This window comes from Thamnophis sirtalis, unplaced genomic scaffold (assembly GCF_051295495.1).
Source record: "Thamnophis sirtalis isolate CommonGarterSnake01/CBP01778 unplaced genomic scaffold, rThaSir2_p1.2 scaffold_11, whole genome shotgun sequence".
In the NCBI taxonomy this organism is placed as follows: Eukaryota; Metazoa; Chordata; class Lepidosauria; order Squamata; family Natricidae; genus Thamnophis; species Thamnophis sirtalis.
The window spans coordinates 70,207,833-70,222,588 of record NW_028261391.1 but is presented as its reverse complement, the minus strand read 5'-3'; the positions used below and the strand labels follow the sequence as shown (position 1 = coordinate 70,222,588).

General features: G+C 41.2%; 1 protein-coding gene across 1 annotated transcript in view; it reads left to right on the top strand.

Annotated features, from left to right (window-relative positions):
• The window catches only part of STK32C (serine/threonine kinase 32C), a 172,467-nt gene that overhangs the window by 132,483 nt on the left and 25,228 nt on the right, over positions 1–14,756 (top strand). Inside the window, exons 3-4 of the mRNA XM_087726023.1 lie at positions 8,347–8,498; positions 11,594–11,767. Coding sequence (XP_087582149.1) covers positions 8,347–8,498; positions 11,594–11,767 — 326 coding nt within the window. The remainder of the gene's footprint in view (positions 1–8,346; positions 8,499–11,593; positions 11,768–14,756) is intronic.

The following is a 14,756-nucleotide window of genomic DNA, read 5'->3' as shown; positions in this document are numbered from 1 at the left end:
TCGGTCGGTCGGTCTGTCGGTCGGTCGGTCGGTCGGTCTGTCGGTCTGTCGGTCTGTCGGTCGGTCTGTCTGTCTGTCGGTCGGTCGGTCGGTCTGTCGGTCGGTCTGTCGGTCTGTCTGTCGGTCGGTCGGTCGGTCGGTCTGTCGGTCGGTCGGTCGGTCGGTCTGTCGGTCGGTCTGTCTGTCTGTCTGTCTGTCGGTCGGTCGGTCTGTCGGTCTGTCTGTCTGTCTGTCTGTCTGTCTGTCGGTCGGTCGGGTCTGGTCTGGTCTGGTCTGGTCTGGTCTGGTCTGGTCTGGTCTGGTCTGGTCTGGTCTGGTCTGGTCTGGTCTGGTCTGGTCTGGTCTGGTCTGGTCTGGTCTGGTCTGGTCTGGTCTGGTCTGGTCTGGTCTGGTCTGGTCTGGTCTGGTCTGGTCTGGTCTGGTCTGGTCTGGTCTGGTCTGGTCTGGTCTGGTCTGGTCTGGTCTGGTCTGGTCTGGTCTGGTCTGGTCTGGTCTGGTCTGGTCTGGTCTGGTCTGGTCTGGTCTGGTCTGGTCTGGTCTGGTCTGGTCTGGTCTGGTCTGGTCTGGTCTGGTCTGGTCTGGTCTGGTCTGGTCTGGTCTGGTCTGGTCTGGTCTGGTCTGGTCTGGTCTGGTCTGGTCTGGTCTGGTCTGGTCTGGTCTGGTCTGGTCTGGTCTGGTCTGGTCTGGTCTGGTCTGGTCTGGTCTGGTCTGGTCTGGTCTGGTCTGGTCTGGTCTGGTCTGGTCTGGTCTGGTCTGGTCTGGTCTGGTCTGGTCTGGTCTGGTCTGGTCTGGTCTGGTCTGGTCTGGTCTGGTCTGGTCTGGTCTGGTCTGGTCTGGTCTGGTCTGGTCTGGTCTGGTCTGGTCTGGTCTGGTCTGGTCTGGTCTGGTCTGGTCTGGTCTGGTCTGGTCTGGTCTGGTCTGGTCTGGTCTGGTCTGGTCTGGTCTGGTCTGGTCTGGTCTGGTCTGGTCTGGTCTGGTCTGGTCTGGTCTGGTCTGGTCTGGTCTGGTCTGGTCTGGTCTGGTCTGGTCTGGTCTGGTCTGGTCTGGTCTGGTCTGGTCTGGTCTGGTCTGGTCTGGTCTGGTCTGGTCTGGTCTGGTCTGGTCTGGTCTGGTCTGGTCTGGTCTGGTCTGGTCTGGTCTGGTCTGGTCTGGTCTGGTCTGGTCTGGTCTGGTCTGGTCTGGTCTGGTCTGGTCTGGTCTGGTCTGGTCTGGTCTGGTCTGGTCTGGTCTGGTCTGGTCTGGTCTGGTCTGGTCTGGTCTGGTCTGGTCTGGTCTGGTCTGGTCTGGTCTGGTCTGGTCTGGTCTGTACACACACCCTGGGGCAAAAACGTATATATAGCAAGAGACATATTGAAGCAGAATTCTAGGAGAAATAGGTGGATTAAGAAGCCGTGTCTTTGTTGTCCTTCAGCTCCAGATTAATGTTTGGAACTTCTAGTGAAAATAAAAGAAAGGAAGTTAGGGGACTCAGAATGAAAATCAAAGGGTCTGTTACTTGGATATAAAGATAAATAAATATATATCTAGAAACTGCACTGTTTAATTTTAATTTTATTTTATTTGCATTACAAACCTTTTATTATTTTGGCATCATTGCTATGAAATGAGAGAAGCTACATTGGTAGAATGGAGATTCCTTCAATATTTCCTTTTTCATAGGCAACAGATAGAGCCAAAGATTGTATATGGCATTTCAAGTTAAAATCCCCTCCGCCCCCAAAAAAGAGAGAAAGAAAGAAAGAGGCAGAGAAGACATCCCGGCTTAACATAGCTGAAGCAATTATTTTCCAGTATTTGATTCTGCTCACGCATATTGCTCAGAATACAAAGTAGTTGCTTTTCAATTCTGTGCTCTGCTCGTATAGCTGGCATGAGATAGCTCTGGATATGTTATTAGAGGACTTTTAATCTCAGCAAGGTTCATAGCTCATTTCATTATAATCTCAATACTCAAGTATCGTTAAATAGCCTGAAATGGAATGTTCTTAGAGGAGCAAATTGCATCTCAAGAATCCTCCAATAATCATGTTTTCAAGAGAGAAAGTTGTTTTGTCTGGAAATTCTAGGACTTTTAGTGCAGCCTGCCTGGAGAGCAGCGAGCAGGAAAAGACAGGGAGGAGCAGGAAAAGACAGGGAGAGGGTCCCAAAACCCTTCTTCCTGGAGCTCTTCCTAATGAGGTTGATGTATCTGAATATGGTTAACGACTCTGTGGTTGAATAACACTGAACTTCACAGTGTGTGAGCCCCCTTATGTGTCCATCTATGCAGAACAGTGAGGAATTGATAATCCAGAGATTAGGGACACAGAATCCTGACTCCGGTGACTCTCCGTTCAATTTTCCATTCTATTTAAACCAGTGAAAAATCTACGGACGTTGAAGACGGTGAAGGTGTAGAAATGGAGTACAGAAATGCAAGAATAATTACTAAGTTTCTGCTCTTTGGCAGTTTTATTAATAACTTTTACCTCTTCCTCAACTAGCTCTGCAGTCCGCAGTCTCGTCCTTTGACCGGCAAGCCTAGGTCAGCTGAAGACGTCAATGTGGAAAGCATCTTCCCCATCAGTACTTTTAAATAAAGGGGGAAGAGAATGATTTGTTCTCCATCAGAGAGGATTGCAAGGCAATATGGATGGAGGGAGCCGAAATGTCCTTTCTTGTAGGTTCCTTCTAAGCAGACTTGATAAAGGAGGCTCAGCATAAAACCAGGCAGATATTTTCTGTATAAGGCCTGAAGGTTTGCGATGTTTTTAAAACAATTATCCACAAAGGGCACAGAAGGGGAGGCACTTCCAAAATAAGCATTAGGGCTGCAGAGAAAGAGAAGCTGGGCTGTTATTGTTGCTGCATTGGGAAGGGGCTCCCAAAGCATCTGAGCCTGACACTCCTTTGCAAAGGGAAACACTTGAGAGAAACTGATTTAAAGCACGGAAAGCGTCTTTCTTTCTTTTTCTTTGATGAATAAGAGTGGTTGGCTCAAAAATGAAATATGGATTTCAGGAATTATACAGAAGGAAGGAAACTCCTCCTCCAGTGGTCGTATTCAGCCGGTTCGGGCTGCTTTGGGCGAATCAGTAGTGGTGATCTGCGGGTGGGCCTGCCCTCCCCTCCCCCCCGGCACTACGTCGTCCTATTTAGCCATTTTATAAGCCGCACAGGCGGGCAAAGCACATGGGTGGAAGATGCTCACATTTTCGATGTGCAGCGAACTGGTGGTTAAATTATGTGAAGCCCACCTCTGTCCTCCTCCCTATTAAATTATGACTTTACATCTAATTTTAGTCATAGCTTATATTCAATGGAATTATTTTGTATTATTCTGCAAGCGTCATGGGTTCAACTGCCGTGTCAGCTAAAATGTAATTATTAAAAGTAAGTTGTACATTTAGTTCTACTCTACTGAAACCTTTAGTTTAATTTGGGGAAAGGGGAGACATAGAAGCCCATGTATTGATTTAGGTGGTCTCGGAATCACAAAATCTGAGAATCTCTGTATTGGGAAATAGTACAGGTAGTGCTCAACTTACAACAGTTCACTTAGTGACCATTTGAAGTTACGACAGCACTGAAGAAAAAATGACTTATGACCATTGTTCACACTTATGACTGTTGCAGAATCTCCATGGTCATGTGATTTATATTCAGATACTTAACAACTGACTCACCTTTATGACAGTTGCCGTATCCTGGGGTCATGTGATCACTTTCTTATGACCTTCTGAGAAGCCAGGTCCATGGGGAAATCGGATCTCTTAGCAACCGTGTTACTCAATTAACAACCGCAGTGATTCACTTAAGAACTGTGGCAAGAAAAGTTGTAAAATGGGGCAAAACTCACTTAACAAATTTCTCACTGAGCAACATACATTTTGGGCTCATTTGTGGTTTTAAGTTATAACAATTTTACTTTGCAGTAAGAAATTAGTTTTATTGTAAAAGAAACAAGCAGTATATGTTATGGAATCAATGATTACTGATTCAGAAGTAGGGAAGACTTTAGTTAACTAAACTGCTGATCTTCTTCTTACTCGAGACTTATTTTCATATTTTGAACCTATAATTGGAGAAGACTGACTGTTCGTTGTTTCATGGCATTAGCAATTATTACCCTGTTTCTCAACAACCCATTGAGGATCTGCTGATTTAAATTCTACATGCCAAATCTCTTGTTGGCAAAAAAAATAGTTTAAAAAATAATGAGATAATTTCAGTGACAATAGCTTCATTATCATGCCAGCTGCTGTGATTTTTTCCCCCTTCCTTTCAAATGTACCCCATTTTGTTTCTCTCGTTTTATTTTAATTTGCGGGGTGTTATAATTTGAGGGGTGTTATTTTAAATGTTGGGGGCTGTCTGGAGGAAAGGATACTAATCGTAACCGCTTTGATTCTTGAAAATTTGTGCCTCCAGGCAAATTTTCACAGCTATCTACAAATAGTCTGTTTAGAAATAGTTCTACAGAACTGTTTCTATTTCTAAAATGTAGCAACCCACGGAATTTATTTTTACATTCTACACATGTGAGTTCAGATGCTGCCATGAGGAATTCTTGAGTCTCCAGAATTGTTACTTAACTTCCACTCCTGGTTCATGTGAGAACCAGCAAGGCCGATGCTGAAGAACGCAGGGGATGATAGTTGTGCAATGGTACCTGTTTCCTAGCTTTATTGTAGGATAAAATACACAATTAAACCAAAACCTCTGAACAACACAATCTCACACATGCACCCTCTATAGCAGGGATGGCCAACGTTTTTGTCCTTGCTTGCCGAAAGCGCTTACACACAACAGCGCGTGCGCATGTGCCCACAGCTATAATGCAATGTGATCCCCCATGTGCATGCGTGCACACACACACACACACCCCTGCACGCCCCATTGTGGGCATAGCCTCTTGGGACCAAAAATGAGGTGTGGGGGATCCCTCCCCTCGCTCCCCTCTGTGCATCCCTCTGCTGCTTAAGGAGGTGGGTCAGCCTTGTATGCAGCTTTGTCCTCTCTAGCATTCATCTCCATTTTTCCAGTCGTGCATTTCCTGCCTCTCTAGGATTCACCTCTATCTGCTCCTGTGAGGCTCTTCCATATCGATGGCTTGTCTAATGTTTTGCAGAGATCCCAAAATCAGCCGGCTGGCAGTGCATGCGTGGTGGAGTCCAGCTGGGGCTGGCATGCCGGCAGAGAGGCCCCCGTGTGGCCCCCGTGGCAGGCGTGCCATTGGTTCGCCATCACAGTTCTGTAGAAATGAGTTATGCAGAGAACAGAATGACTATATACTCTTCCACCCTTGGAGAATACTATACCATGCCTGTTTTTCTTAGAAGGATGCAATAAAAAAATTTAATTTTCAAACTTTGAGATAACCTATAACTCCATCATTCATTTTAGAGAAAACATTTATAATTAAGATTTTCTCTTTTTCCCCCCAGCTTATCTCACTAGCAGACCCATAAATCTCAGTGTTAAAATGTGTGCTTGTGTTGCTGTATCATCCTACACACTATGATCGTGGTTGAGTTCCCTTCTGCGCACTCTTTTTCTGAATAGGAGCTCACGGTATACAACTTCAGGAGTGCGCTCATTTAAAACTCTCTGAACAAGAAGCCCTACGGAACTAGCTTGATATACAATTATCTTTTTTATTTAAAACATCAGCATGGTTTTTAAGTGTCTTAAGCACTTATTCCTTCCTTAATAAAAGTACTGTAACTGAAATAACGAGGTTGTTATGTGTTTTGGAAAACAAAACCTCAGACTGATATAAAATTTTCCAGAAGTCCCATAAATGTGATTATAGATGAGAGAAATTGTCCATCTTGCCTGAGTAAACTTGGTTCCAGATCTTTATGACATAATTTAATCAAAGAAAAAAAGATAAGGTGCAGCACAAAATATGCTATATTATTATTTCCCATATAAGTAACTTGTATGTAGTAATTTTTTGAACTGCTATGTAAAACTTGTATATTCAGAGGTTATTGCTGGGGAGTGACTCTGAGCAGTGACTATGTTGGGTCTTATGCTGTGAACCTTTGAATAGCTTAATTGTAAACTTACAATAACTATTGCAAATGAAATGTTAGACCTGAATGATATGAGAACTCTTCTTAATGGGCATATTCTAAATTATCCAGGAAAGACTCTAAAGGCAGTATACAATGTAGATGGAATGAAATATTGATAATGCCCATGCTTATTCTGCAAACTGACTGCCTTCAAATTGCTTCCCTTGTAAGTCTGAATCACATATTTTCTTTTCACATTCCTCTTATCTCAGAGAGATCTCCATAAAACTAGCTAGAAATCGTACTTGTGCTGAAGATCTTCCTGGAAATTTCCTTCAGGGAGGACTTATAAGTTAGTGGAGGGCTCATGGGCAGACGTCTCAGTGGTCCTCATTAAACTATACCACACAGCAAGATCTGACAGTTGTTGCCAACAGCTATCCAGTTCCCAACATTATCAGATAAATATACCAATACAGTCATAAAGGCATCCACATAGTACTTCTTTATATTCTAAATTTTCAAGAACCAGTAGTACAATAATTGTCTTGATAGATCAACTACATGCATAAAATGGAGAAGTAAAGTGTCTTGAGGAATGGCCCCCCACACCATCACCAAGTGCCCCCACCAAGAAGAAAAAAACTTCCCTTGTAGCTGATCAAGGGATACCCAAATAAATGTCTCTGTCTGAGGAATTGTCATATAGACAAGCGTATCTACAGACAAGAAGCTCTTTAGTACAGGGGTGTCGGACTCAATTTCATTGAGGGATGCATCGGGATTGTGTTTGACCTTGGGGAACCAGGGTGGGCGTGGCCAGCTTGACGTCACTTGTGTCAGGGGCGCCTGTGGTGGCCCAAGTGCTCTGTCAGTGAAAACAGGGCCGTGAACTCCATTTTTACTGCGATGGCCTCCTGCAACCCTCTGCCACAAAAATGGAGCTTGGGAGGGCTGCCTTCCATGGCATGTGGCTTCCCGAGATCCATTTTTTTCTGGCAGAGAAACCGCGGGGCAGCGCAGCCCCATGGGCCAGATCTAAGCACCCTGCAGGTCAGATCCGGCCCCTGTGCCTTGAGTTTGACACTCCTGCTTTAGTATATTCCAGTCCCAAATTATTAAGGATTTAAGGGCAGATCATATTTTGAGTTGAGCCCTGAAACATAATTCATTTGATGGAATGAATGAATGAATGAATGAATGAATGAATGAATGAATGAATGAATGAATGAATGAATGAATGAATGATTCCAATTCCCCAATCACAGTGTTTGATACCATCCTTCCTGAAATTGTTGGCTCTTTCTTGCTGTACCCTCACTTTGATTATTCATAGAGCTTCATGGTTGAATTGAATTCATTGCTGTCACTGAATTATATTCCAAGTATAATTTGGCCATTACCTTTGGCATGGGGAATGATTTTTTCATGTTCTTCCCTTATAACATTGGAAAGTCTAAATGTGACAGTCAGTATTTGCCTTTTTGAGCGTTGGGAGTCATCATACTCCACTGTACTGATAATGGTGATGATGACAACGGCAATGATTACAGTTATGCAGTTGCTAAACTTCCATTATCTGCAGGCCGCCTAGAATGCCGCTAGGATTGAGGAGGCAAATTAATTACATAACCAATGAACAAGTAAATACGTGAATTTAAAGAGAAAGAATCTAATGCCAGCCTTGGCTTTCTCCATATTTGTGGTTTGTGGGTTCCATGATTTTCAGCAATTGTTCTGCTGGATAGGAAATTTTGGGAGGTGAAGGACATATATCTAAAATATAAGGAGTCCGGGAAAGGCTGTTCTCTGACAAACTGTTGTCTTAATAGCAATAGCACTTATATGCCGCTTTACAGTGCTTAAACCTACCTTCTCATCACAGGCTGAGAATTATAATGGAATCAAGCTGGCTTCTATATAATCTACCCGTGAGAGTCCCTGTGTAAGCTTCCTCCTGCATGCTGGCATTGGATGTCAAGTCTCATATTCCTCTCAGCCAGAACAGCCTTCAGACATAGCGGTTACTTATTATAAGAGAGGAAATTCAGCACATTTGATTGACTGCATTGTCTTTAGATATTTTGCTAAAATGACATTACCAAATGCTGACACTTTTAAAGAAAAGTGTTTTTAACAAAAAGTAGACTTGCCTTTTCCTTCGTAATTTCCGGAATGAACTTGTGCAGGAGATAATATGAAAATAATATAAAATAAAATCTTAAATAAATGATTTTTGGGGAGCTCATCACAATATCTTACTGTTGTTTACCGATTACAATGGTTAAATTAAAAAGTACAAAAATACATACTAATTCAACTTTTTTTGTTGTCTTACATCTAGGTGTGCATTGTACAAAAGAAAGACACAGAGAAGATGTATGCCATGAAGTACATGAATAAGCAACAGTGCATTGAAAGAGATGAAGTTCGGAACGTCTTCAGAGAGCTAGAGATTCTGCAAGAAATTGAGCATGTCTTCCTGGTGAATCTTTGGTGAATTTCTTTTTCTCTCTTAAAAAATGTACCAATTCCACCGATTTTCCAAATGTGGGCATCTAGTTGAAAGCATGTTAGTCTTTTCAGAAGAGAGTCTTGGGCAGTGCAGAGTATGACTTTCAAAATTCAATTATACATAAAAGAAAATGGGAAAGTCCACAATCTATGGCAAAGAAAACTTAGCCTTATAGAAATCCGGTATTCAGAATATCTATAGAAATGGAGACTCCAGTTATACCATAGCTGGCTTTATGATAAAACACAGTTTCTTAATATGTGGCTACAAATATAGAATTATATAATTATTAGATTAGTTTGGCTGGCTGGTTGCCTGGCTGCCCATGTTGAGTCAGGAATTATTAGAGCTGAAATTTAAGAAGGCAGAAGTTTGGAAAGAGCAGTTGAGGAAAAAGAAGCCAATTGGAACAGTGTAATGTCAAAAGGACGAATGGAACAAATGAAGAATGTAATGAAATTTAATAAATATTGAATAGGGGAAAGGACAAACCTATAACTACCTTGATTAATTGTGGAGCTCACATTAATTGGGATTTTTTGATTTGATACAATTGAAGAATGGGATTTTGAGATAATCTGTCTTTTATTCGTTTAGGGAAGGATTTCATAGGAAAGTTGGCTACCATAATTTTAGGAGAATTCCTCTTGATTTGGCATATTTACTTTTTCATTTAAAGTTATTACTATTCTCCAAAAAAGGAATTACATTGAATTATTTTGCTCCAGTATCTAGCTCTTCTCTTTCTACTGTCACCCTTAATAGTTTTCAAACCAACAACTGGCTCATGTGAGCAACAGGGCTACAGGAAAAAAAAAATTCCTAAACTGAGGTCCATAAGGTTGTAATTTGGAGAATAGACCTCTCGGCCCATTGGTATAAAAAGTCACATCTCTACTGGAAAAGGCCTGCATGCTGGTGCATAAGAAACTCAGTTAAAATTTCAGTGAGATCTGCCCTGTTGCAAGACTGAAAGGATGGCCCTCTCTTCTCCATCCCCACCGCCCATAACAAATATGTGGGGTCATTGACCAAAGGTCAGCTAGTCAGCTTTCACATTTGGGGTTAACTTGAATATTAAGGTAACCCTGGTTAACCTTGTGACCCTAACTACTTACTGTGTCACAGTAAGGAGACAGGATGGGGACCTGTCTCCAGTTTCGGTTGCATAGGAGAAGGTTTAGCATAATAATAAATATAGAAGTCACACTCCTGGGGTTTTAAGAATGCAAGAGGAAAAAGTATGCTGGATCAAAGTTGGAGGTCTAATTTAACATTCTTTCCAAATGTCCAACCAGGAATCCCAAACATAACATGGATCCAGTAGCTTCTTCTGTTTCATTGGCTACAGCAATCTGCTGTTGAAATGTGCACAGATCCAGTCTTGGAAACAAGACACACCTATGCTACGCACTAAGCGCTGATAGCTTTATCTCGTACTCAGTCGTTTGACTTCCTTTCAAAGCTCTTCAGATTGGGGACTTTTTTATGTGATAATAAATTCTGGAAGTTAACTGCGATATGTGAAGACTTTACGCCCCCCCCCCCCATAAAGGTTTTGCTATTATGTGAAGGAATAATTTCTATGTAGCCACTCCTGGACATCTGTCTATTCTATACTAATGATGTGTGTCTTTTTCGGTCCCCTCTTTACTCTTAAGCTGAAAAAGCACCGAAAAGGCCATGTGTCTCACAGGGGAATTTCTCAGGCCTTTTTATCCTTTGGGTTGTCTTGTTTTTATCTACAGCACTTTGAAATGTAAATCCCCATTCTTCCTGTAGCTTTCTGAATGGACAATTCAGATCCTGGCTTTCTTTTTCAAGAGATAGGTACTACTGAGTCATCTTATGCAATGGCATTTAACAAAATAATAATAATAAAATAATACATAAAAAGGCACCAAATCTTATAAGCATTTTTGGTAAGTTTTCATCCCTGAGATCTTACACTCTCATCTAAAGACTGTGTCTATCACAAGCTTCACTGCTTTCCGAAATTCTGAGGAATTTCCCATTGCTGCTGGGGTAGCCAACGCATCACTCAGAGTAAGCGAGTAGTTTCCCAGGACGTCACTGATATTCAGATTTGAAGGGTCGGCTCGGTCGCCCCCCCCCCCGGCCCCGGCAATGGATGGGGTTCAGCTCGTCCTGAGGGAAAGCGTGGGCCATGCAGTTGTCGTGACTGAAAGAGAACATGCTGCGGGTGGCGTCCTAGAAACTTTGTTGGGGAATGTAGAAATGTAAAAGAATAACCATGTTATGTGCTTTTTCTAAAGATCCAGGTAAAATATACCCTCCATTTATTGAGGGTGATAAAGATAAGTGGATGTTTCTAACTCGTATTTCTAAGCCAATTCTATCATCCAGATATTCTTAGAAGAAAATAATTCTCTGGCCTATTTGATCACCCCTTTCACATTTTTTTTTATTCAGCTTTGGCAAATAGAGCAAAAATGTCCAGCTAATGACATCCCAGAAATTCTGTATTAAAAAGATTCCAGGCAGCTCAGACTAACACAATCTTGCCAATGAGTCATTCACTCTGATGGCACCGGTTATCCTTTGATAATGAAATGAGACAGGCTGCTTGGTATTCCAGTACATTATTGATTATGCCTGGAAAAATTACTGTGTAATGATCATATTATAGAAGCCATGTGATCCAGCCAGATATAGAAACAGGATTACATGAACAAGTTAAAATTAACTATGACGGCTGCTCCCTACTAGATACAGAAGAGGGGACAGCTAGCAGTAATAAGCATTAAAACAAAATGACACCCCAAATATATGAATATCAGTGGTTCAAAAGAACTGGGACAAATGAAAGTAGTTGAAGGATATCTATTTAGATATGTAGAAGCATTGTTATTATTCAAGCACATTCCAGCCAATTCTTCTAGAAAATCTAAGAGCTGAAGTCCCAATGTATCCAGAGGTGGCCAGGTTAGGTAATATAACATATTAAGGATGTCTCATTTCTAGATCATTATATGGCATGGATTACCATCCTAAGGCATAGTAATGTTGTCTGTGCAAATGTAATGGAATTCCCTGTTCCCTCACTTTTCTATAGGTACTCCTTCCAAGATGAAGAAGACATGTTCATGGTGGTGGATCTGCTCTTGGGTGGTGACTTACGTTATCATCTTCAACAGAATGTGCAGTTTACAGAAGAAACAGTTAAACTATATATCTGTGAAATGGCATCAGCTTTGGACTATTTGCGCAGTCAGCGTATTATACACAGGTGATCTTATAATTTGTGGTTGGCAGCTGTGAGGATCAGGTCTCATTCTATAAACTCATCTCATTCTAGCCCATAGGGAGCAGCTCCGTGGAATCTCAACTCTGAAATTGATTTTATAGTTGGAGTAAATTTTCTTCAGTAAATACTTAATCTCTAGTTCTACCATGAAATGGAAGGACTGTTTATCGTAGGGAATAATCAAAACCTAATTTTCTAATCCTCTAATCTTGATCCATATTCTATTTACATAGAATTTTGAACAAGTGGGTAACTTCATGATCATGTCATCTCAATCTTTGATGCACTTCTCTATAATTGATTTCTTTCCATAGGATTATATTTAAGACTAGTGGCTGCTGTATCGAAATCTTTCTCAGTTTTTTTTTAATTTGTCAAAAGTCTGAAAGTGAGTCATGAGTCAAGAATGTTTCAGTACAGAAACAGCCTATCCAGCTTTTACCCTTATGGGGCTTGTTAGACGGGTTTCTTAATTTTCGGTGAAATTCTCTGGAATAACAATTTTTCTGGAAATTCTAGGAACTGAAGTCCCAACACATCTAAAGGACATCCGGTTGGGTAACATTAAATTAATCTCATTTCCAGGTCATTAGTGGCCTCCTCTTCCTTCTCCTCCTAATAGGAGTCACAGAGATTATGGACTGAGATGAGAACCATGGCACTCTGGAAGAGTAATTTCCTTTTTACCTACCATATGCATGATTTTATTCCTCTCCTAAATGCTTACATTTTTTTTGTTTGTTTTTTGTTTGTTTTATTGGACATTTATAGGCCGCCCTTTTCCCTGAGGGGACTCAGGGCGGCTTACAATCAAAAAGGAAAGGGAGTGTAGGACAATACAAAAAGAAACGTGAACAAAAGTAAATTAAACAGTAAAACTCAACATTCACTCAGCATTCGGGAGGGGCGAAAGTAGACTTATCCCCAGGCCTGATCAGTGAGTTACTGGCCCAGTGAATTTTGTACTGAATGAAGTTTGGAACTAGATGTTCCTGAACTTTAGTCCCATATTTTAATTACAATAGAATAAATCCTCATGTGGGCTTGGACAGGAAGTTCTCCACCTGGACAGATGTGGGAGATGTGGGCTCTTAAGAGTCTCACATGAACCCTGTCTGACAAACCCTCTCCGAAGAATCTTTTGAATCAGAACCCCCACTAGAGGTGGGGGCGAAGAAGGGCCGTGTCTCATCAGACCCTGAGGGAAGCAACAGATCTCTCGTGGGTTAGAGATTTACCTATGAATCGGAGTCGGGGCAGCAGCCTTCATGGCTGACAAGATGCTGGCCTTTTTGTCAAAATAAGTTTGGAACAGGCGGAGACCGGGAGAGATAAAAGACCTGGTAAGATAATTTATCTAACCCACAACTATAAATTAAACCTGGAAAAGGCAAAGAAATTCTGAGAACATAAATAATACTGATGGTCAGATCAGGTCTTTTCTTTCCTAAAAGAAAAGGAAGAAAAGAAGGTGGAGGGTTGTAACATCAGCCACCCCGGAAATTCTTTGTCTGTGCTTTCGAACAGAAGAACAGAAAGCAGAGCAGCTACAAACCCACATAATTATAAATGTTACATTTGGTTTCCGATCTTAAACAGAAACCAATATTTTTACTTTGTTTGAATTCCTTCCAGCTAAAATAATCAAGAAAAAAGCACATCTTCTTCTGAACCCACTCAATATAAACTCTAATTTGGTCTTGGATATCAAATAGAAACCAAATATTTTGATCTCTTTTTCTCTGATAACGGATAACCTAACCTTGACTGTGTGGGAAGTTTTAACTAACCAACTACCATAAATCAGAAGTTGCAAGAGCAGGAGGCAAAAGAGACACGTACCCGAATCTAGCTCTTTATAACTTTGTTCTAATTGATATGTTTTAAGCAGCTGTGGCTGATCAGAGATGGAAGGTGACAGGGGGAAGAATTATTACAGAGATAAGAACTGGAAAATGCTAGGGTTTTTCTTTTCTTTTCTTTTTTTTCTCCCCTCCTTCGTCTTTTTATTTTGCTGCAAAAGATTAAGATGGCCCAAGGTTTGGTCCCAAAGTAGCTAAAACGTAAGGTGGACCAGAGCCTCAAAATAAGACGTTGTATAACTAACTGCAATCTTGGAACTGGATATTAAGGAAGAACAAAAGACCAAGAGGGCTCCCATCATTCTCCCCTACAGCAGTGGAAGTGGGCAAACTTAAGGTGGACCAGAACTCTGAAATAACTGTATAGCTAATTCTAACTTTGGAACTGGACATCATGGAAAGCTGGGAATTTGAAGAACTACATGAAATTATAAAAAATATGCATAAATCATTAAAATCAAGCCTAAATAGAATTCTGAACCCATAGAAGCAGATAGCTTAAGAAGAATTCAAAGAAGAAGAAGGGGGGCAAGATAATGAAGGAGTAGAAACGGAGGGAAACAAAAGGCAGACAAAAGAGGTTGAGGCTGTTGGTGGCATAAGGGAAATTGAAGGGGGAGGTTTTGCCCCAACAAAGAGAAATAAAAAAACATCCTTTTGGTGGTGACCTGGGGAGAGTTGGGGAGAGTGGATGTGCCGAAGCAAAGAGAAGGGAGAGGGCAGGAGCAGAGAAGTGGGACAAAAGACTTATTAGGAAAAAATCAGACAACCAGAAATTTTTATGGGGGAGAATATAAAACTAAGATAAGGGTTTTATTTCTAAATATGACAATAAAATGGAGTTGCTAATTGATTGAAGGTAATAATGGAAATAATTAAGCAAAGGTTGAAATATATGGAATATGGATAAATATGATATTGATATTGATGTGGGGAGGTGTGACGAACATGACAATAAAATGAGGTTGCTAACTGGTTGAATATAATAATGGAAAGACAACTAAACAACGGCCGAAATATTTGGAATGTGGATAAATATGAAAATGACATGGGGAGGTTGTAAAAGCAAAGGTTTGCCATTCACTTTTTTTACATGAGAATTAAACTGA